Raw genomic sequence first — 24,240 nt, forward strand, 5'->3', positions numbered from 1 at the left:
GCAGATGCTGGCACTGGGGGCTAATTCTGTCAAGTTAAAGTGCAGAACCACCTGGAGAGTTCATGTGTGAGGGCCAAGTGTGTGTTGGGCAGAATCAGGATGGACTGCAACACCCATTGGTTCCAGTGAAGACAGGGCTAGAAGCAAAACTGACCCAGCAATTGCAACCACCAGCATGTATGTGAGTTGACTGGGGCAACAGACTGTGCCAGACCCCATACTGGCAAGCACACACAAGAATCAGGTCTGGGATCACTGCAAATGAAGTTTCTTCGTGGATTCCTCCAACTGAACTGCTGATCTCAGAACCCCAACCATGAAGAGAAGTGCAGGTTCCACGATCTGACCATGGAGTGCAAGTGTCAAAGCTGAGGCTCCTCAGAGGCTCAGACAGAGCAGTGGACAGCATATCCAGGTGCACATAGAGGATATGGCAGACCATAGGAACCTGCAGAGGACACCTGGTACCACAACAGAGGACAGAGGACAGAACAAACCAATCAACTACCCCAGCCACGTATTGGCAGTGAAAATCTGGCAAACGGAGACTGTAAGTGATCTCTGTCAGCCAGTGGATTCTGGAGAGATTTCATCCTTCTTAGAATGGTAAGACTGGCAGCAATTCAGAACTGTTGAACTAGCAAAACAGCTTGAGCAGGGCCCTTGGACCATGCCATGAGTCGGGGACCCTGGGATGGGTGGGAGGCTGGGTGGGGCTTCTCCCTTTATCTCTCCCCTTACCCCAGATATAGAAACAACAACAACAACAAAACAACAATAATAATAATAACAAACAATAATAATAATGTGGAAACAATGGTTTTACCCACTTTCCTGTAGCACTTGACCATTTGTGTCCTAATCAAATATGTAAAGATTAACAAAATAATAACCTCCACTCCCAATTCACCCTATTGATATTGTGCACACTGGAGACGGGCAGCAACGGCTCAGGCACCTGGAGGCCGCAGGCTGGAGACGGGCAGCAACGGCTCAGGCACCTGGAGGCCGGCCATGCACATGGAACACTCAACACGGTTCTGGGATGCTGGCTTCAGACTGGCCTTGCCAGGCTGTTACGGCATTTACGGAGGAAACACGCACATGGAAGAACTTCCTCATGCGACTTTTCTTTCACTCCCTGCCTTTCAAACAAAAGTGAAAACCAATTTGACACCCAGTTATTCCTAAGCCCTTGTTTGTGTGGCTCCCACGAGCATCTAAGACCAGTCAGAAATCAGCTGCAACTGACCGAGGTGAAAGGGCCGCAAATCTATTACAATTCATATTCCCCACCGAAAAGGGCAAGGCCGCAGTACAGCAGAAAGCAAACGCTGAAAGTGAGGTGGAAAGAGAGCTCGGGAGGGAGTCCTCTGAGATAGAAAACCACACTTAGCGTCAGCAAAACACTGACACGGGGGGTACGTTCACCAATGCATGCTGTATGCGCAGTGACGACCACTCCCTGTCATCAAACATGTACGTACCAACTGCACTATTCCAAGCTAAGAGAAAATACAGAAGAACCAACTCTGAGACGACTGAAGGCTTCGAAACTGCTAAGTCTGTTGTAAACATGCCTACCTAGTGTAGGAAAATGTGAATTAAATACAAATGAAATGCAAATCTTTACAGTTTTTTCATGTTTGCGTTTTAGGATTCAAACCACCAAACCAAATATGGTATTACACACTCCACAAAAACAGACATTCTAGACTCCACAGTTCTCATTTCAAATATCAAGTCTGACATGTGAACTGAGGCCACGAATTTAAACTCCTGATGCTGAAGTATTTTTCTGTCTTCCTCACTCAGTGCTGAGAGACGCCCAGCACGTGGGCACATAATACCCATGAGGTCATGTGCTCCGGCCCTGCCAAAGCAACTGCAGTCATGACTCGGACTTCAATCCACCTGCAGTGGACTGACTTTTCCAGTTGGTTGGTTTGTCAGATGCGTTTTGGAATGACTGCAGATCAATCAGAAACTGCAGAGAGCTCTGAATACCAGCGCCCCTCACAGACTCTTGCATGCCACATGAGCTCACTGACACACAATCTTTTTTTTAGAATCTCATCACATTCAAATGGGATCCCCAATTTCTCCATTAAGTGAAATAATCCACTCCTTTCTCACTGCCCGTGGACTAGCTAGCTCAGTATGCACACAGAGCGCCAGTCCACCAGCTCTCGCACCCTGCCCTGCACTCAGTCTCGCTCTGCACAGAGCACTGACAGCAGCCCATTTCCGGGCAGAAAACGGAAAGAATGCTGTCATTCCGTGGGAATCAAAGGAAAGTGTCTGACAGCCTCAGACACCTCCACAGCAACAAAACAATGAGCGTCGCTCTATGGGAGCAGAGGTGCCCTGGTTTGGGGAAGCCTTCCAACAGGAGAGGAGGGCCAGCAACCGTCACGAGAGGTTAATGTATAAAATAGGGTGCCGTAGCTGTAACGTCCCCCAAGACAGTTCCGGTCAGGGCTTCTTGTCCTCACATAATCACTTCTAAGCACCCACGTTTGCTGATATCAAAACTGTCCTGATTTAGAAATAACTACACAAGCCTGGCCTTGTGGCACAGCAGCTTATGCAGCCTCTTGCAACACCAGCATCCCAGGGGTGCGGGTTCAAGTCCCAGCTGTTCCGCTTCTGAGCAGCCCTACCATCTGGGGAGTGGACCAGGAAATGGAAAATCTATCTGTAACAGTGCCTTTCAAAAAATAAATAAAACCTTAAAAGAAAAAAATAAAGAGAGCGAGAAAGGAAGAAAGATAGAAACTACCCATTCATCAAAACCTCCAGTGACTTCCCATGAATGCTACACAAAATCTACAACTAAACTGACAAAATCCTGGCAACGTTTTCTCCCCTACATCACATAAACAGAACATTTACAGTCACTTCTAAACTTCACAATAAATCTCCCTACAAAGAGTAAAACGAACACCAACAGTCTAGGATTATGGCATGGTAAAACTAAAAATTTAGTTTAAAGCAGCTCCATTATAAGTCAAAAACGCGTGCCAATTCATACAACCCCTTCTAAGATTACTCTCCTGGAAAGAAAGATCCAAAGGCCATCTGAAAGAGAAATAGTGTCAGTAAGGATTGCTATGAGGTCATGAGAGCAGAAGAGGACTCAGCACAAGCTATGTGTAACGGAAGGACTTCAAAAGTTGTTCAAAAATAAGGGGAAAGGGGCCCAGCACCATGGCCTAGCAGCTAAAGTTCTTGCCTTGAGCGCGCCAGGATCCCATATGGGCGCTGGTTCTAATCCCAGCAGCTCCATTTCCCATCCAGCTCTCTGCTTGTAGCCTGGGAAAGCAGTGGAGCACGGCCCAAAGCCTTGGGACCCTGCACCCATGTGGGAGACCTGGAGGAGGTTTCTGGCTCCTGGCTTCAGATTGGTGCAGCACTGGCTGTTGCAGTCACTTGGGGAGTGAATCATTGGACGGAAGATCTTCCTCTCTGTATATCTGACTTTGTAATCACAATAAATAAATCTTAAAAGAAAAAGAAAACAAGGGGGAAAGTGATGGGTAGGTATCTAAATTGGAAAGGGGCAGATACAGAGGGAAGGCTGTCTGACCCAGCAGGGGAGCCTGTGGGAACAGGTGCCACCCCCATCAGAGAGGGGCTGGTTCCAGTCCCAGCTCTGCTCTCCAATGCAGCTTCCTGCTGGGACGCAGTAACAATCCTGGAGTTGGTCCCAGCCACTCGGGCAGATGGTCTAGGCCAGGTCTCCTCGCTCCTGGCTTGGGTCACATTCAGCCACAACCATGGCAGAAATTCAGGACATGTCAACCAGGACACAGCTGCACTCCTACTAGAATAAGCTGGAGTGTTTTTTTTTGAAAAAAATGTTAAATGTTGGTGCCAAAATAGACTTCAGTTTAATTCCACTTCCCATGGGCCTCCTGTTCTCATCCTCTCCAGCTATGCCATCCCAGCAGTTCCGAAATTCTCTCACAGGGTCTCCCCTCCAGCCTTTCCAAGGTAAAAGCCAACTCCTCCTGTGATAGTCATCCTGCCTCCATACCCTTTCTGGATTCTGCAGAGCCCAACACAAACACTGCCATGTGAGCCGTCTGATTTGTCCACACTTGGCTGGACCCAACCGCCCAGGGTACAGCTTCAGGCGTGACATGTCTCTGAAGGCGTGCTATCGTTCTGAGCATCGGCCCAGCATCACGAGCATGGACCCAACAACGCTTCACCAGCACTTTCTTTTCAGGTGCAGGTCCAATACAGAGGCCTAGTCCAAAATCTTCAGTCTCTTTCAATTTTATTTAACACGAGGAAGTTCTCATTTTCTTAACCTCAACCTAGCCTTCTATTAAACAGACTCTACCTAAACAATTTTTTTTTTAGATTTATTTTTATTGAAAGGCAGACTTACAGAGAGAAGGGAGAGACAGAGAGGAAGATCTGTCTGCTGGCTCACTCCCCAAGTGGCCGCAACAGACACAGAGCTGAGGCAATCCCAAGCCAGGAACCCAGAGCCTCCGCCAGGTCTCCCACACAGGTGCAAGTTCCCAAGGCTTTGGGCCATCCTCCACTAATTTCCCAGGCCACAGCAGGAAGCTGGATGGGAAATGAGCATGCTGGGATTAGAACCAGCGCCCATATGGGATCTTAACACAGGGAAGGCAAGGACTTTAGCCACTAGGCTACTGCACAAGGCCCTGCTTAAACAATTTAAACTTCAGATGTGTAATCAGAAAACTTCCATCAAAGTTAAACCATTTAGAGTTATTACGCATAATAACTAAATTCATTGTTAATTAAATAACTATATTAAAAAAATTTTCCCAGAGGCTAGTATGGTGGGATAGAACACTCATCTTCTGCCTGTGGCACTGGCATCCCATATGACTGCCGGTTCAAGTCCTGGCTGCTCCACTTCCCACCAGGCTCTATGAAAATGGACTGAGGAAGTGGCACAGGATGGCTCCAGGCCTTGGGCCTTGCAGCCCAAGAGGAAAATCTGGAAGAAGCTCCAGGTTCCCAGCTTCAGACCACTCAGCTCCAGCCATCACTGCTGGGGACTCAATGGAAAGATGGAAAACCTATCTACGTAGCTCTCTTGAGTAACACAGCTTTAAAAAAAAAAAAAAATTAGCCCAATTTAACTTCTGGATAAAAGCAAAAGATAAAAAATTAACTTTCACGTGTTTGCCTCTCACTATGATAGTTAAGTTTATATTTATAATCTACATTAGGGATATAGCTTTCCCAGTTGCCAGCTTTTTGAATAACACCAGCACTCCAAAATGGATCACCCTGACAGACAATAACTGAGATCTTGCTCCACAGTAATGTGAATTCCCCTGATTTGCATGCTTTAAGAAAGGCAAGCAGGGAAAACGGTTATTAAAGTCTTTCCAATACTGGTGCTTGAAAATAAAGTGGCCTATATTGAGACTTGCAGGTGTCGGAAAACGTAAAGAACTCAGGCAGGAGGGTGAAAATTACAGCTCAGATCCCGTTCACCCCTGAAAACGTCACTAGTAGTAAGCTTCTTTGCAAATGTGCTGGGCTACGGTGAGATCACACAGGTGCCTTCTGCCCTACGAGTCCCGAAAAAGACCCAGTCACTTCTCCACAAACCCGATGCCGCCTGAAACACACAACTACTCAAACTAGCGTTTGCAAGCAAGACTCGCGGACTGGGGACTTGCTTTTTCTCCACAAGAAGGACCCCCTTGCTGTCTTCGCGGTCGGGACCCCCACCACTCCCCAGAACGCCTGCCTGGCTGCCCACCTGTGCCCGCAGCCCCAAGTGCCCGCGGGGTATGGCAAAGTACAAAACCTGAGGACTCTTAAGTCCCGAGGCTGGGGGGAAAATGAGAAGCTTAAGCAGCCTACAGGAACATCCAGGAAGTGTTTTGAAAAAATAATAACACGTTCGCGTGCAAACTAGTTACCACAACCTACGGCGCACGTCACACCCCCCCCCCAGGCGGCAACGAGACGGGCACTCACCCACGATTTTCCGCAGGAAACCTAGAGCCTTGAAATGTGAAATCAGGAGCACGGCTCGAGCGCTCCCTCGCCCAGGAAAGGGGATAACCCCAACCTAAAAGCATCCGCGCAAGCTGGGCGCTGCCATGTTGACAGAGAGCGGGCCTTGCCTGGAGGGCCCCTGAGCAGGCTGCCCTGAGCGGAGCCGGACGGCCATGGAGTCCGCCCCTCATCCAGCAGTCCCCTCCGCGCCCCTCCCAAGGCGTTCTCCCCTCCGGAGAACACCGTGGAAAAGCAGTCTCGGCGAGCGGCGAGCCAAATCCCCGAGAAATGGGCACCGCCTCTCAGGCATCCACGAGGGCAGCCTCAGCCCATGGGGGCGTGGCCCGGGCGGCGAGTGCTCGGTTACCGGGGCAACGCGGCCTCCGCTCGCCAGAAAACGTGACCGGGCCTAGCGCCCTGGCTCGCCGATGTCGCCGCGTCGCAGCCGCACGGTTCGCGAAGGCGCTCCGGGGCCGAGGTGCACGCCCTCGGGGCTCGCGCTGCCGACCTGAGGCCCCGGGGAGCGGGGCTCGGTGCCAGGGCGGCCCCAGGCCTCCACTCCCGGAGCGGCCCCGAGCGTCCCGGCGAGGCGGGAGCGCGGTCGCCGCCCCCTTAGCTGCCCGCCGCCCTGCCTGCGCGCCAGGCTCTCACACGCGGCGAGCGCCCGCTCCGGCGCTGCGCGCCCAAGCCCGGCCCGGGCCGCTGGCACAGCTCGTTGGCTGCGTTTCCTGAGCTCCGTGGTTCTTGCACAGGCTGGAGTTGTGTGTCTCGCCTCCCACTCGGAACCTTGGCGGAAAGGACCCGTTTATTTATTATTTTCTTAATCCAAAATGGCAGCCTCCAGCCGCGCACAAGTGTTAGAACTGTATCGGGCGATGCTGAGAGAGAGCAAACAGTTCAGCGCCTTCAACTACAGGTGACCCGGCGGGGTGGCGCGGGGACCCGGGAGAACCGGGGCCGTGGGTGTCTCCCCAAGTCCCTGGGGGAGTCCGCGCCGAGGGCTCTGACCCCCCAACTCCCCTCAGGTGTGGTGGTCTGGGGAGCCCTTCGCGGTCCCGGGGAAGAGCTTCCAACCCTGCTTGTGTCCGGGAACAAGGTCAGGGTCAGGTGTCCCCGGCTCAACGTGCGCGCTGCCAGTCGGGGAAGTCAGGACCGCCGACTTGGCGTTGCCTGCCTACCGCACCACGGTCTCCCTGGTGTTTGAAAAGGCACAGCCGGGGAGCGTTCTGGTAGGGCTGGGCTCATCAGCGATTGCCTCTCAGTAAGTTTGGTGCTTTCGTTCCATTTTCCGGCGAGCTGTTTTGTTGGAAGAGCGCAGGGGTATGAAAGTTTGGCTGTGGAAACTCGGAAAGTGGACAGTAGAAGCGCGCACTTTGCTAGCACGTGTCCGGTCTGGGCACCGTCTTTCGTGTTCTTAGCGGTCTTGTTTAATCCATGCTACACGGGGGCTTGAGAAAAGCGGGGAGCGGAGTGAAGAGGAAAGCATCGCTGTCTTGCAAGTGAAATCAAACTTGAGTTCTAACTTCCCACCCCATGGTTACGGGAAGCGGTCTCGTGGGGGCGGGGTGCACTAGCCTCATCCCTGATCCTGGCTGACTCGGAAATTAAGAGCAAGACCTCACTGTAGGTATCCCTGCAGCTGAGCTTACCCACTGGGGGTCAGACATGAATACTGGGTCCCCGGGCGGAGCCGATGCAGAAACCCACCTGAGAAGCACACGCCTTGTGTAAATCTGACAGCAGCAGCTAGAGCCCTGCCAGTAAGGAGGTCCTACTCACCCAATAAAGCGGTTTAAAAAAAAAAAAAAAAAAAAACAACCTTCCTTGGGAGCTGCGGAAGGAGGTAATCACTGCTTAGAGCTTTTAGCAACAATCAGCCAAACGCCTGGGGCCAAGTACTTAGTAGCCTAGTCTGTTAGGGGAGCAAGTAGAACCAGCTGGTGTTGCGCTGCAGGGTAAGCTGCAGCGTGTTAAGCTACCACCTGAACCCCAGCGTGCCAAACAGCTGCTCCTTCAAACCCCAGCTGCCTGCTTCCAGTACAGCTGCCTGCTGATGCTTCTGGGAGAGCAGCAGGAAGATGGCCCAGGTACTAGGGCCCCTTCCACCCACGTGGGAAACCCTGAGGGAGTTACAGCCTCCTGGCTGTAAAAATATATAGGGGGGAAAGTGGAAGTCTGTGGGTTTCACCCCAGTCTGGAGGAGGATACTTTGTTAGGGATGTGGAATAGCCAGGGGCTGGGAATGGAGCCCTGACAGGTCACTCAGCCCCGGCATTTTCCACTTTCTTTTCTGAAATTTGCCCATTGTGATAAACATTCTGCAAGGACCTTTTCTTAATCTTACTTTTTAAAAAAAGCTTTATTTTTATTGCAAAGTCAGATATACAGAGAGGAGGAGAGACAAAGATCTTCCATCCGATTATTCACTCCCCAAGTGGCCACAACGGCTGGTACTATGCCAGTCTGAAGCCGGAAGCCCAGAGCTCTTCCGGGTCTCCCACACAGGCGCAGGGTCCCAAGGCTTTGGGTCGTCCTCGACTGCTTTCCCAGGCCACAGGCAGGGAGCTGGATGGGAAGTGGAGCTGCCAGGATTAGAACCGGCGACCATATGGGACCCTGGTGCGTTCACGGTGAGAACTTTAGCCGCTAGGCCATCGCACCAGCCCTTTTTAAAGCCAGAGATAAAATGAGAGTGGGAGAGATTTTCCATTTGCTGGTTCATTCCCCAAAGGGCCGCAAGGTCAGGCTGGAGCCAGGAGCTGCTTCCAGGTCTTCCACATTGGCGACATCCTTTTTGTGTCATTTCCTAGGATACTGAAGTTCATGTTTAATAGAAGATTTGTCCTTTACACAGTCCACGGAGTGCCCTGTGGCTCCTCTCCCCTGGCAGCAGCCGTTTGTCTCTGGTTTTTATATCCCTGCCTTTTAGTACCACATTGATTTTTGGCAACAATTCTCTCAGGTGTGATTAATATGACCCACTTCAGGAAGCAAAGGCACAGAGATGTTAAGTAACCTGTCGAAAAGTCACACAGCCCTGGATGTGGGGATGGGTATTGGGGGCAGCAGGCAAGGTGATGCTGCACACATCCTGGTCTCAGAGTGACTGGGTGGCAATCCCAGGTCTGCTACTAAGTCCAGCTTCCTGCCACTGCTCACCCGAGCTGCAGTAGCTGCTCAGTCAAGGTTCAGTGGATGCTGCTAGTCACGTGGTAGAACTCATTGGAATTCCCAGGTCGCAGTTGCCAGCAGTTACAGGTGTTTGGGGGGGTGGGGAAGGCTCCCCGGCCCTCCCTTTCAAATGTGTAAGTGGGTAGCTTTCAGTGTGAGGGCAGCAGTCATGGAGCTTGGCCACTTCCTGCAGGAGCTGGTCTGCGGGCTGCATCGGGACGGCCAAGGCTCTGGCTGCTGCTGCAGACTCCGACTCCCACGTGCAGTCTCCGATGTGCACCGCATGGTCGTGGGCCTCGAGGCTGGTTGCACATTTTCCCTTCTCTCAGGCACACTTGTATCACTCTTGTGCAGCTGTGCAGCTGTGGCGTTCTGTGGACATTGCTTTCCTAATTCTTCCTGTTCCAGAACCCAACCTCTGCCCAAACAGGTCCTCACATTCTTGATATTTTCTTACACCTGGTGCATCTAAAAACCTTCCTTCTGCAAGGCCTGCTTGGCCGACTCCTACATCAGGCCGTGGAGCAAGAAGGAAGTGGTCTCCGTGAGACACTGCTCTCATCTAGAGCTTGGCAGACGTGTGGGGGACCCAGAGACAGGTGGAGTTCATGCTTTTACAGCCATGAAGGAAGCCTGCACAGGTGGGGCCTCCGAAAGGCTTCCCCCACTTCCCGGAGAGTGGTATTAGACCAGAGGCCCGAAGCACCATGCGGGCTCAGAAAGCAGCAGATAGAGGAGTATGGCTGGAGAGTTACGAACCATTCAGGGGTGGAAAGGGCCTGTGGGCCAGGCTAAGAACAGAAAGCTTGACTTTTATCTGAGCTAATCAGTAGCCTTCCAGGGCTTTCATTGCATCTGAAATCAGTCTCTATGGTAGTAATGTTGAAGATTGATGATCCTAAATATTGTTCCTAGTAATTTCCACTCAAAATACTTCCACCTGCTGTGTGCACATGCTGTGCTAGGCAGTACTCTAACGAAGCACTTGACACGCACTACTCAAACTTCACCTCGTTGTAAGATGCAGATTGTCACTGCCATGGCACAGGTGGAGAAGGCCCGTGTCGGGGTCAGCATTATGGTGCACCGCCTCTGGCCTCAGCCTGGTTAGATTCAAAGGCCGGCTGCTCTGTGCCGGTGTACCCTGGGAAAGCAGCAGCAGATAGTGCACCCACGTGGGAGATCTGTGGGCTTTCTTCATTTAGCTGTCACTCTGCCTGTCAGGGCAGGCGAGTCGGCAGCATGGAGTGCTCCAGCACTGTTGCTCCTCTGAGCTTCGGGCCCTGTGATGGGTGGATTGTGCTGGGCACTGTGGCTGGCACGCAGATCCCCATGCAGGCAGCACATGCATTTGTTAGAGGCAGGAAAGACCTGAGGACACGCTCTGAAAGAGCCAGGTGCAGGCGGTTGCAGCTGGCATGTCGCATTGAGCCCTGGCCGACATGTTCTTTGTAAAGAATTGTGTCTTTATTAGAACAGCATAGCGAGGGAGAGTCCTGCGGTGCACTGACTCCGTCCTCAGATGTCTGGGCCTGGGCCAGTCTTCCAGGTGTGTGTCGAGGGCCAGTGTGCTTGGTGTCATCTCCTGCTTTCCCAAGGGTGTTAGCAGGGAGCTGGATCACCAGTGCAACACCCAAGACGCAAATGAGCCTTCTCATGTTAGGATGCCCATGTTGCAGGCAGCAGCTTACCCTATGGTTCCTCTACTTACGCCTGCCCCTTGTCTCAATAAATGCAATCCAAACGACCCTCGCCCTGGAAAATGTCCATTCTATCCTCAGACTAACACCTCCCTTTAACCAGAAGGTGAGTGGGAGAATTCCCTCCAGCTGTTCCTGTGCCAGTTCTAACACCTGCAGTTCAGAGGGCGCGGACCTTGCCTGGGCTGGACAGCGTCTTGGTAAGCAGCACATGCGCTCTGCTTACTGGGATATTCATCTCTACATTTGGATTTTGTAAGTGTGTTGGTTTATATATTTGGAAGGCAGAATGCCAGATTGGGGGATCGCGCATCTTCTGATTGACCTGCTCTCCCTCCCCCCCCGCCAGCCAGTGGCTATAAAAGCTTGAGCTGGGCCAGGCTGAAGCCAGGAGCCCCCGTGTAGCTGTCGGGCACAAGGACGCGGGCCGTCATGAGCTGCCTTCCCAGGCATTGATGAGAAGCACAGTGTCGGAGACAGGAGCAGTGTCTACCTACTGCCCCTCATGCCAAACCCATGTCGCTGGATTACTTCTTTCTCTCATTTTAAGATTTATTTTCATTTGAAAGGCAGAGTTACAGAGAGAAGGAGAGACAGAGGGAGAGAGAGAGAGACCTTCCATCCAGTGGTTCACTCCCCAAATGGCCACAATGGCCAGAGCTGAGCCGATCTGAAGCCAAGAGCCTCCTCCAGGTCTCCCACATGAGTGCAGGATCCCAAGGTGTTGGGCCAGCCCTTAAGCGTTGCCGGGTCGTAAGCAGGGAGCTGGATCAGAAACACGGCGGCTGAGACTAATAGGAGCACCCACCTTGGATGCCAGTGCCACAGACAGAGGCTTAGGCCTCTCTGCCACAGCACCGGCCTCCTCTGCTGTGTTTCTAGGAAGTAGTAATAGAACATTTACCCCCAGATTAAAAGAAAATCTCGTTTGCCTCTTTTGAATACTTGAAACGATGATGTTAATGCATGAGTGCATGAGTGAAGAGAGCATCGGATTCTCTGTTAACCAGCCACATCTGGTTTGTGCTCAGCATGGCGTGTTCAACAGATCTTACAGCTCTTTGAAAACTGCTTTCATTTTTATGTTATGAGATACATGAGAGCATATTAAAGGAAGGGGGAAATAAAAGGAAAGGGTGGCTTTGTTAAATGTTCTGAGTTCTTTCCAAGTTAAGTCTTGGTGTCTGTTCTGAATAAGCGTCAGATTCACAGCCTGTGACAGTTTATTAGAAAGGCCGGTGGTCTCTGACCCCTCTGCCGTCCCCCGCAAGCACACCAGAGGCACCCCTGGGTGCTGCCGGGCGCTGTGTAGGCTTCTGGATCAGGACCAGCTCGTGAGCATGTGGTGGGCGGGGGTCCCGAAAATCCTTTTCTTTTGTGGGTACTAAATTCTTCCAGGGTAAATAACATGAATTTGAAGCATAAATAAAAGCTGTACAATTAGAGAGGAACACACATAAGATTGTCAGATTGAGAAAATCGGATTTCACACACTAAATTTGGGGATGAAGAAAGGTTGGTTTTCGCTTTTGCTTTTTTATACTGTAATGTGAGTGAAGTATTTATCGTAACTCATTAGATACACGTGTCACTGCTGATTTATCAGTTTTAGTTTACGGGAGTGTTTGGGTTGCACTGTTTTTCCTTGTCCACTAAAGCCTTTTGGAAATCCATAAAAATATTTACAATAAAGCAAGATAATTATTGTCATAAAAAAAGAGTGAGAGTCAAAGCAAAGAGAAAATAAAGGTGCGGAATGTAAGACAGCCAGGGGCAGCTCGAGGCCACGGAACGCAGTGATATCTAAGGAGAATGTTCCCGATCTGCAGCATCTGTTCTGCAGTGTACCATGGTGGGTCATCATACAAATTGTCCATGCAAAGCATTCTTGTTGGAAATAGCTGTAATGAGCAGAGCAGAAAAGTGACTTCCTTTCAGCATTTCACACCTGTGGCCACTGCTCCTGTGTAATCCCTTCCCATACTCTTAGGCCCACCCCCCTTGACAACACAGGCTGACAGAGGAAGAGTCTTCCCTCTGCTGGTTCACCCCCCACATGGCTGCAACAGCATGGGCTGGGCCAAGCCAAAGCCAAAGCCAGTAGCTGGCTTCTGGTCTCCCATGGCACCCACAGGGACCCCATACACTTGGGCCATCTTGTGCTGCTTTCCCTTGGGCCATCTTGTGCTGCTTTCCCAAGCCATCAGGAAGCTGGAGAGGAAGTGGGGCAGCCAGGACACGAACCAGCGCCCATACACTATGCTCCTATGCCCCGGCCCCTTTCTCAAGCAGCTGACCTGCTACTCACCTACTTCCTGTGGGGCCCTTCCCAAGGGCATGTCCTGCATGCCCTGCTAAGCAGGGAGCTTGGTTTGGTCCAGGTCTCCTGCCTGGTCCTCACACCCCCACAGCCTGCCACCTGTCAGGCCCACCCTTCCTCTTCATCCTCTCTACCTCGTCCTGGCCCAGCCAGCCCTTCTCACCTAGGATGATCATGGATACACGAGATGGCTGTCCATCCCCTCTGCACCCCGCCCTCCTGCCAGTCGGCTCTCTACAATGCAGTAGCTTCTGTCCTGCGTGCCAGGCACCAGGCTAAATCCACTGACCAGGAGACTTCTAGGAGGACAGAGTTCAATCATTTTTCCAAATCAAAGAGACCCTGTAACGATCAGAAATTTAATCCTGAACCCAAAACTTTACCAAGGGCTCCAGAACCCACCCTGTCTCTCCCAGCCATCCTTCTCTCTTGGTGGTTAGTGTGGTGTGCCTCCCTCGATTGGCTTTCTTCCTATTTACTTTCCACTTCTCCCAACCTCACCCCATTCTCTTAGTAAAAATCCTTCCAGAGAAGGAGAAAAAGGAGGGAAAACAAAAACATGATTGCGTCTCATTGCTTTGGAAGTCAAGTGCCAGATCCTCGCCACGCCTACACTTCCTGCCCATGCGCACGCAGTCCCTCTGTCTTTCCTGCCTGGTCCCCACATCCCAGCCCTGTGCGCTTCACACAACCACGTCACCCATCGTAGGATCTCACTTGTCTTGTCACTGAGTCGTGTTTTCTCTGCTTGATCCAGGAGGCCAAGGTCGGTGTGTGGTTTTGTCCGTCCCTGCAATGACCTCAGCGTTGGTGCCACACGGCTGGGCATCAGATAAGTTGCATTTGTGATGGCACCTGCTGAGTCCTACTATAACCTCCCTCTGACGCACTTGTCGCTTACTGGCTAGGCTCATCTTCCTCCACCTTGGCTATGTTCAGATGTAGAATTACCATCACAAGGAATTGTTTCCTGGAACCCTTCCAGCCCACAGGACTAAGATGGAACCCAGGATTGATTTTTTTTTAATTAAATAATTTATTCTTTAACATACCCTCTATTTTTTCATCCTGCTCTCTAAGAACAGAGGAGAAGGTTAGCAAGCCTATTTCCACCTCCCCATTCCATTTTCCAGCCTTGAGAAGAATACATTGAGAGAATACTAGAAACTAATAGAAATTTCTTCTGGTCAACATGTCTTCTGATCTCAGAGTCTTGAACGTGTGCAAGTGAGCGGGAACCATGGCCAGGAGCGGGGATTGGAAGCCAGCCTGCTGAGTACCTCCGGTCAGAACGTCTCAGACTCATGACTGAACCAGCGAAAGCCAAGTGGCTGTCAGAGGGCCTGGTCAGGTGTGGCAAGGCAGACAGGCAACCAGCGGAATCGGTCCCTGTGCCGGTCCCTGTGCCATTTGGAATTCCTGGGGAGAGAACTCTGATCATGTTCACATATTCATATTTTTTAACTCTCCCCACGGCTTTGGCTGTAATACAGGCTCTAATAAAACACCTAAGTAGGGTAGCAAATTATAAATGAGAGGATTTGTGTGTGAAGGCTCCGTGATTTATGAAGCACTTACAAACGGAGGTAGTGGCAATACAGTTGGGAGTGCTTGGAGCTTTCTGATTTAGGTGGAAATAATCTTATTTTATGGCCTTACCAAAGAAGATGAAGGTCCCTATTAGAATCCCCAGTATTCCTGAGTCAGGTCAGTGCTGTGCATCTTGGCGTGTCAGCGTATCTCACCAACAAAAGAGTTAGCTGCGGTGGCTGCCGCCTTCTCTGTAATAGAGGAAACACAGAGATCTATGCACTGGTTCACTCCTCCGATGGCCACAACTGCCAGAGCTGCGCCGGTCCTAAGCCAGGAGCCAGAGGTCTCTCACATGAGTTGTCCATCCTCCACTGCTCTCCAGGTTCATTTACGGGGAGCTGGGCCAGAAGTGGAGCAGCCGGGACTTGAAACTGACAACTCCAGAATAGTATGGTGTGTCTCCAGCTCAGCTTAATGAGCTGTACCCAGTGTCTGTACCGCCCATTTCCCCCTCCCTGCCCGCCACACTTGTGGTTTGTATTTGCCTGGCTGCCTCGACGGTACACACGCAGAGAGCCGAGTGCACCTTTGGTTCCAGAGTGTGGCCAGATTTGAATCTCTTAAGTCACTATCCCTTAAGTATTTCCATTTTTTCTGGCAGTCCTTTTCCTAACCTCGCTCCCAAAGCTAAAACCGCACTGAATGTGGTGCTGCTGAGGGTGTGTGTTGAAGGGCTGTCCAGTAGTGTCCCCAGGGATATCTTAATTTTGAAGCTTCCCCCTCCCAGGTGGCCAAGTTGTCCATGTGGTCACATTCCAAGACAGAGGGCAAAACACACACTTAGTAACTTCACACTTGATATTGGAATTGATGCTGCCCCTAGCCACTATTCTGTTTAGATTTCTTAAGTAACTGTAGTTTTTGCTGTGTGGTTAATGCCCTAAGGCAGCATTATCACCAAGGATGCAGTTTCAGGAGTTGGAAGTAAATTGACTTGGATATGTGCCATTTTGGAAACTGTCAGTAGGTGGGGCAGGAGAAGTGTTAATGACAAATCGTATTTTTGCAAAATTGTAGTCCTGAGAGAGTTCCCTCCTCCATGCCTCCCCACCCAAAAACATGGATGGGGAAGGAGAGCGAGGAGGCAGGATTTGGAGAGTGATCATGAAGACAAGCAGGTGCTGAGAAAGGTTATTGCCGTAAGGTGGAGAGCCACTCAGCAGAACCCATGCGGCCTGGGCGAGTCCTCAGAGGTCCTCTCCCCACGACTGTGTTGCTCTGAGGACAGTGGCGGCCCACAGTCCACTCGCAATCTTCCTTGAGGACGCCTGCTGAAGTGAGCTGTCCACCCTGCCCATTCCACCTGCTCTTGGGGACCACCATCCTGGGTGGAGCTGCTGTGAATGGGGCAGTGCTCCCAGGGCCTCCCACATCATCATCCTGAAAGAGCTGGGGCCACCCAGCATGTGCTGGTTGAGAGGTGTATGCTGGTCCACCCTCAGCCGCCCCGAGTGTGGGGTGCCACACTGCTTCTGCTTTGCATGCCTTCATGGCCGGTTTGCCTGTGTTCAGCCTTCAACACGGCCCCAGTCCCTCCCTCCTGGCCTGCTCCCAGCCGCAGATGGCTCTCCTCTCCACCTCTGACCCAGCAGACCCCCTCTGTCAGCTCGCCCTTCTCACACCTTCCCTAGGGACTTCGCTAGGAGGGAACCTGGGCACCTGCACCAGGAGGATTCCTCTTTGTGTTTTCCTTAGCCTGGCCCACAAACCCCTCTTTTCCTGTTGGGCATTTCCTGGGCATGCTTCAGAAGTACACATCCGTCCCTAAACCACTGCGGTCCTCCAGCAAACCTCACCTGCCTCCGTGATTTCCCATGGTGTGCATTGAAAGAAATGTAACAGTATGTATGCTAGTAAGTACTTGCCAATTATATAAATTATTTCTGGGCCTATTTAATATTAACAGCTTGTTGTAATGGTTAGTGAATGCATAGCAAAAAGGAGCAAATATGTAATTAGGAGGCAAAACATAAAATTATAACCTACAATTGCTTGTTGAGTTAAAACAAAATGGTGACTATGAGTTTGGGTCGACTGGAGTTTGTAGCTCTTCCAGCCAAATGTAGGTAATTATTTTTATTTTATTCCTGTTGAAATAGAAATCTGACATTCACATTGGGCCACAGGTTCTTGTGTGAATTTTAATGACCAATTTCAGGTCTGCATACAGCACTGACATATGTGGGCACTGGTTCGTGTCCCAGCTACTCCTTTTCCCATCCAGCTCCCTGCTGGGAGAGCAGCAGAGGATGGCTCAAGTCCTGGCACTTCTGCACCCACATGGGAGACCTGGAAGAGGCTGTTGGCTCCTAGCCTTGGACCAGCCCAGCTCTCGCCATTGTAGCCATTTAAGGGGTGAGCCAGCAGATGAAAGATTTCTTCTGCTATCTCCTCTCTTTGTGACCCCATGTTTCCAATAAAAAAAAAAATGAGAAGTATATCTTCAAAAAATAATAGTAATAACCCATTTTAATTCACTAGTTACAGAGCACCTACCACATACAAAGGTCAGCCCCTGTCATGAATACAAGAAGCATCCAGCGAGCCCAGGCCTGCTGTCAGTGCTGGAGTGTGGTGTGCACAGTGGGAAGCAGGAGCTCAAGGCCCAGGGATAGGGCCAGGAAGATGGGGTGTCGGCAGAGGAGGGGTGGGCAGATAGGAACAGAAATTGGACCTTGTAAATTCTGGAGACTGAATTTTGCTTGCAAGCTATAATACTACATCCAAAATTTTCTAAATTTCCCTTCTTCTTCAGTATAGCAATTGAATATAAGTATGTTCAGATCTACATGTTAAAAAAGAGGTCATCTCTTCCTTGGCAACTCGGCTTTCCCCAGAAATCTCTCCTTGGTCCCAAGTTTTCCTCATTCCCTTTGTGTGCACTGTTTGTATTCGTGTGGAAATGTTGGGGTTTGGGGTGAATTCTGAGCCTGGGTTGGGCATGCCTTTGCAGAGTGGCTTCCCTGGTCAGCTTTCAGAGGTCAGCGCCTGGAGAGACCAGAGCTCCGGGCTGGATTGCTCTCCCCTTCCTCTGTTCCCGAGCACTGCATACGTGTTCCTGTTGTTAAGATGGTTCATGACATGCTGCCAATACCATGCACTAGGTGAAGCCATATACCTTGTTTGTTTGCATGTCAGTAGCCAGTGGCTGGCCAGAGCTTGGTTGGATGAGTGTGGGAGTGGACAGACGAACACCCTGGGACTTCCCTGGGGCTGTGTGCACACTAGGGGTTCATCTCAGGGAAGATCCTTTACTCTGCCTCTCAAATAGGAAGGAACAAGCAAAACAGCTGTTAATGTCAAAGGCAGAGTTGCAGGGAGAAGAGAGGAGACAGGAACTCCATCCAGGTCTTCCACATATGGCAGGGGACCAAGCACCTGGACCATCATGCACTGCACTCGCTCGTGCATTAGCAGGGAACCGAATTGCAAGTGGAGTAGCCAGGACTCAAACTGGTACCTGATGTGGACTGCCAGGATCACAAAGAACAGCCACCACTGTGCCACAGTGCCAGCCTTAATATAAAGCAGTGTTGAACAGTCTTCTCCAACAATGAGAACCTTAATTTTATGTTTTAAAGCCCCATGATAGGTACGGCATGCAGCTCATGTCCTCTGACCACCCTTCCTTGGCAGGGGGCTGTGGTCAGTAGAGGATTGAAAGGGCAACTTAGGACGGCGCTGCAGAGAGCAGCGTGACAGGGAGTCCAAGGGTGAAATGGCAGCCCTGGGGAGACACCCACCGTCAGGAGCCACCCCACAGACCAGCCCTGGGGAGACACCCACCGTCAGGAGTCACCCCACAGACCAGCTCTGGGGAGACACCCACCGTCAGGAGCCACCCCACAGACCAGCCCTGGGGAGACACCCACCGTCAGGAGTCACCCCACAGACCAGCTCTGGGGAGACACCCACCGTCAGGAGCCACCCCACAGACCAGCCCTGGGGAGACACCCACCGTCAGGAGTCACCCCACAGACCAGCCCTGGGGAGACTCCCACCGTCAGGAGCCACCCCACAGAGCAGCTCTAGGTTCCATACGGTAGGGAAGCATTTGGGAAAAGGGCTGGGAATGTGTGGAAAAACGCAGGCTGTGACTGACAGCAACAAGTCCTTGGCCATCTGATGGAATAGAAGATCAGGGAGGAAAAGTGAAGTGCCTGCTGCTTACAAAGCCATTGTTGTGAAGTCTTTGTTTCCTTTTTATTTGAAAGAGAGATCTTCCATGCACTGGTTCACCTCCCCTACCAGAAGCCTGCAACAGCCCAGGTTGGGCCAGGCCAAACCCGAGAGCCAGGAATCCCATCCAGATGCCCCAAAAGTGACCTCAGTGCTTGAGCTGCCTACCTGCTTGCCTGCCATGGTATGCATCAGCAGGAAGGTGGATTAGATGTGGAGACTGGAACCAGGCCCTCTGGTAAATGGCAGCTAGAGCACCGTGTGGGGCATCCGCCCCCGTTTGTTGACTGCAGCCCCGTGTGGGGCACCCACGCCTGTTCTTGCGGACTGCAGCCCCATGTGAGGCACCCGCGCCTGTTCTTGCGGACTGCAGCCCCGTGTGGGGCACCCGCACCCGTTCTTGCGGACTGCAGCCCCGTGTGGGGCACTCTCGCCCGTTCTTGCACACTGCAGCCCCATGTGAGGCACCCGCGCCTGTTCTTGCGGACTGCAGCCCCGTGTGGGGCACCCACGCCCGTTCTTGCAGACTGGAGGGTCACTGTGTGCTCTGCAACACAAGGCTTCACCATGTTGGCCCCTGGACCGGCTCAGAGCCACCAGGGTGCTGCTCCCTGGGCAGGAGACTGCGGATGGGCATTTTCCAGCCTGGAATGAAGGCCGTGGGGTGAGGAGGCAGGCATGCGAATGAGCACAGGTGACTCCATCTCCCCTTGCTCCAAGTTTCTTCCCTGCTTAACATGCAGATTTTCCTAGGAACGCGTGCCTGGGGAACAGAGCGTCAGGTTTCCTCCGGTGTCCTCTCTCAGTACTAGAGTTTTCACATGGCGCCTGCTGAGAAGGGCAAGTCCGTGTGACAGATGTGTCTGCTCTTCAAAACACAGCGAAGCAGATCTGCCACATCACTCTGTTGGTCGTGTGCATGAAACTGCCTTGCTCGTGGAGGACAGGAGTCCTGCCTCCCAGGTGGACCTCCGCACGCTGGGCACGCCCTGAGAGCACAGGGTCCCGTGGCCCTTGGTGACGACACATTCATGATGGGGGCCCAAGTATTTGGGCCGCTGCACCCATGTGGGAGACCAGGGTGGAGTTCTAGGCTCCTGGCTTTGACCTGGCTCAGCCTGGGCCACAGTGACCACTTGAGGAGTGAACCAGCAAATGGAAGAGCGTGCTCTCTCTCTCTTTTTCTTTCTCTCTCTACTTTCTATCTCTTCTCCCTATCGCTCTTTCTTTCACTCTACCTTTCAAATAACATCTTAAAAAGAGAAAGCACAATCCAAGTGACCTATCACCTGTGTATGACACCGACTACAAGGTGGACAATTCTAATTTTGTGGTAGGTAATTAAGATGGAGCTCGTTTAAATTAATCAGGCCTACCCGAAAATGATTCCTCAGTACCCACTGTGTTTGCACATTCAGGCCAGGGCTTATTGGGCCATGGAATCACAAACAGTATTGAAACCAAATACCTTCTCATTCTATGAATTTTTTTAAAGATTTATTTATTTTTATTACAAAATCAGATATACAGGGAGGAGAAGAGACAGAGACAAAGACCAGTGAATCCGATGATTCACTCCCCAAGTGGCCTCAACAGTCAGAGCAGCGCTGAACCGAAGCCAGGAGCCTGGAACCTCCTCCAGGTCTCCCATGAGTGCAAAGTCCCAAGGCTTTAGGCCATCCTCAACTTCTCTCCCAGGATGGGAAGTGGAGCTGCCGGGATTAGAACTGACGCCCATATGGTATCCCAGTGCATTTAAGGCACCAAGCCCCTACGTATGCTTTATGTTGGGAAGTTAGCCTTGGATTCAGACCCGCTCATAGGAGTTCATGCAAGTCAAAATGAAAATACGCTTTAGACTTCTGATTCTTGGAGTTTTGTGGCTGAATCTAAGTGGCAGAGAGTAAATCTTGGCATTTTACTGCTTGCCACCTGGAATTTCCACACTTAGAGTTGGCATCCAAGGGCAGCCGTTGCTGGACCTAAGGGAATGTGGGGGGTGTGAAAGGCTTTATTAGCACGCAGTAGCTTCCTCTGTTGTACTTCTCTGCGCTGCCCTGAAGTGTCCTGGCCCTCCCTCGTCTGTCTGTCTGTCCGTGTTTTCTAACGGGTGAGCTCAGAAGAGTCCAGAAGTAAGCTGCCTTTAGGAGCCCTGTGTCTTGCCAGGCGGATTGCACGGCCTGTGCTGCCCAGGCCGCAGGCACGTGAGGCTGCAGACACAGCCGGGTCCAGCTTCCCTCAGCCACAGTGGGACCCTGTGTGCCCAAGTCCTACAAGGGAAAAGGGAAGTTAGGTCCATACTAGTCATCAGATTTTTTTTCCATAATTTTACCTTTTTATTTTTGGTGATGTTTACATAGTTGACCAGGGTAGAATGAATCGAGGACTAGAGGAAAGTGGATGAGACTATTGTTTACAGAATTTCCCCCATCTTCCCCCTGTAACTGGGGGAAAGGGGAAAATTAGAGCAGAAGTCACACCCAGCCTCCCAGCTGCCTCAGTGCCCAGGGATGGGGAACAGCCTCCCGCTGTCGTCCCAGCATCCCGATGTGGCGTGTGCTCCAAGGGTTCTACTCAAATGGTTTTGATAGTTCTGAAGTGCTGTCGATCTCCCTGATCCGAGGAGGAAACCCTCCCAAGGCCCATTTGCTGCCACAGCCCCCCGGGTTCTTCATTCACCCAGGCATTTGCTGTCAACACGTGGTTGCGGCAGTTGACCAATTGGTTGTGCTCTGCTTCCTCTGCTGTGGTACCCGAGGTTCTCTGCCCAGTCTCCACCCCTGCTTACCTGCAAGTGCAGTGTCCTTGTGGATGGAAGTCCGTCAGATGTCATCCCTCGCCTGCAACGTAGTCCCTCAGAGCTCTTCCCTCCCATGCATGTCCTTACCGCCTTCCCTGTCCGTTCCACAGGCCACGCACGTGGGGAAATCCGTAGGCTTGCTCTGCCTGCCTGGACGTGACCCCTCACACACACACCATCCCTCAGGCCTCCCACAAGCCCACTCCTCCAGGCCCCCATGAGCAGGCCGCCATGCTATGCCCACAGCAGCCAAATGGCTCCTTGAGTGGGCCAAGTCCATGACCGGCCAGATTATGTTTGAGACAACATTTCTGGTTTGACCTGTCGTGTGTATGTTTGCTTTGTGTTTGGCAGATGAATACCACTTGTCAAGTTCATGTTCTTAGCATTAATATGAAGACAAGTGGCATACCAAACAGTTGTAGCATTTGTAAATGCACATCTGTTCAATTTCTTTTGCTCTTAATGTCTTCATGGTCTTTAAAATTAAATCCTTAGCCCACAAGCACCTGCTAGATTTTATGAAAATAAGTTTTGTAACACATGGAAATGTTTTAACCTACGTGGAAGGAGCAGGCAATGACCAACAGCCAAGCCGACTTTGTCTCAAGGCAGTGCGGCACCTGGTCAAAACAGGCATGGCACTGTGGTTCCTGTTTCCTATGGTTACCATTATATGCTTTATATCACTTAAGTTTAGCCTGGGCAGGATTCTTGATCATTCAAGCTCTCCAGTGGGAGAAAGGCTTTCCAGACTCTGCGGCTCAGTTCAGAGATGTGATAAATGTATTGCCATTAAGTTTACATAGAGCTCAGAGCCATTTTGAGTTATCTGTTTATTTGAAAGTCAAAGTTACAAGAGAGAGGGGGTGAGAGATCTGTCCAGTGGTTCACTGCCCTAAAGGCCACAATGTTTGCAGGTGGGCCAGGCTGAAGCCAGGAGCTGGAACTCCATCCAGTCTCCATGTGGACGTAAGGGCACAAGCACTTGGCCGCCGTCTGCTGCTGCTTTTCCAGGCACTGTAACGGAACTAGATCAGAGGCTGGGCGAGTGAGGCTAAGAACAGTGCTGGTACTGCATGCATTTTATGTAAAAGCTGGAGACACAGGTCAGTAGAGATGATGCATCCAGTGGTCCCAATCCCCAAAAGCCCACAACAGCCAGGTTTGTCCAGGGTAGAAGGAATGGGTCTAGCAGGTGTGGGGCAGGGATCCAAGCACTTACACTGTCACAGCGCCTCCCAGAAGGTGCACCAGCACAAAGCTGGTTCGGAGGTGGGACAAACTGGACAGTCTGGTGTTGGAAGTCATCATTCTAAGCAACCACTGAATTGTCAGCCCACATGCCCACCTGGACCTTTTGGGCCACGCGCAGCTATCCTGCGTGGCGAGTGAAGGAGGAGAGGCCCAGCCTGCCGTCTTCCTGTCACCGCAGTGTCCTGCCTCCGGGAGCTGAGGCTGCTTGCTGCTTTTCTGGCTCTCCTACTAATGAGCTGCAATATGCCTGGAATGTTCCTGTGTAGCCTTGCTCCCCTACTGCTCAACAGCCCAGGAGATCTGCTGCTTTGCACTTTCCAGGCTGGGGAAGCAGGCTCTGTATGTGGTTGCTGCGTGAATTCACCCTGATGGAATACTCAGTGCAGCTAGATGATTGACACAGGAAGTCTGGAAAGATGCAATTAAAGTATTATTTTGGTGCCAAGAGCGCATTCCTAATACCCATGTTCATGAACTGCGTGAAGACAACTGTCCTGGTGTCTCCATTGCACCTGCCTTGGCCACTTGTTGGCATTGGCTAACAGAGGGGAAAAGAAAAAGAGTGCCTTCTCTGCACCTTCAGGAGCACCGACAGGAAAGTTTAAACTTAATGGCAAAATGTTTTATTTGCCTCTGTAAACTAGAAAGCCCTGAGCATCAATCTGTGGATAGGTGTTCTCTGTAACTTTTCAAGATTATGTTTTACACCAGCTATTTCCTACTCAAAAATTAAAAGCATTAGAACACTGTCTTTGGGCCCAGCACGGTACCCTAGCAGCTAAAGTCTTAGCCTTGCACGCACCAGGATTCAATATGGACACTGGTTCTAACCCAGCAGCTTCACTTCCCTTCCAGCTCCCTGCCTGTGGCCTGGGAAAGCAGTGGAGGACGGCCCAAAGCCTTGGGACCCTGCACCCACGTGGGAGACCGGGAAGAGGCTCCTGGCTTCGGTTCAGCACAGCTCCCACTGTTGAGGCCACTTGGGGAGTGAATCAACAGACAGAAGATTTTCCTCTCTGTCTCTCCTCCTCTGTGTATCTGACTTTCCAATAAAAAGTTTCATTTTTGTTTTTTAAATAGCGGAAAGAGCGTTGTCTTCTGCAACCAATGTTAGACGGTGAACATTTGAGCTTGCTTTACTGCTGTTAAGCCAAGCTCATTTCTGAAGGTGATGGAAGATAGGAGTTAAAAAAAAAAAAAAACTCACCTTTGCC

The 24,240-nt window shown here is 51.3% G+C and overlaps 2 protein-coding genes across 4 annotated transcripts in view; one reads left to right on the forward strand and one right to left on the reverse strand.

The window, feature by feature from the left end:
- The window catches only part of FARS2 (phenylalanyl-tRNA synthetase 2, mitochondrial), a 323,779-nt gene extending 317,659 nt beyond the window's left edge, over positions 1-6,120 (reverse strand). For both annotated transcript variants that reach the window (XM_040984028.1, XM_040984027.1), the window contains exon 1: positions 5,986-6,120. The gene's annotated coding sequence lies outside the window, so the exon portion shown is untranslated. The remainder of the gene's footprint in view (positions 1-5,985) is intronic.
- Positions 6,121-6,654: 534 nt separating this feature from the next.
- The window catches only part of LYRM4 (LYR motif containing 4), a 103,445-nt gene continuing 85,859 nt past the window's right edge, over positions 6,655-24,240 (forward strand). For both annotated transcript variants that reach the window (XM_040984029.1, XM_040984030.1), the window contains exon 1: positions 6,655-6,922. In XM_040984029.1, coding sequence (XP_040839963.1) covers positions 6,837-6,922 — 86 coding nt within the window. In that variant the 5' untranslated portion in view covers positions 6,655-6,836. The remainder of the gene's footprint in view (positions 6,923-24,240) is intronic.

Source organism: Ochotona curzoniae, unplaced genomic scaffold (assembly GCF_017591425.1).
Source record: "Ochotona curzoniae isolate NIBS_2020 unplaced genomic scaffold, NIBS_Ocur_1.0 contig_4064, whole genome shotgun sequence".
NCBI classification, from domain to species: Eukaryota; Metazoa; Chordata; class Mammalia; order Lagomorpha; family Ochotonidae; genus Ochotona; species Ochotona curzoniae.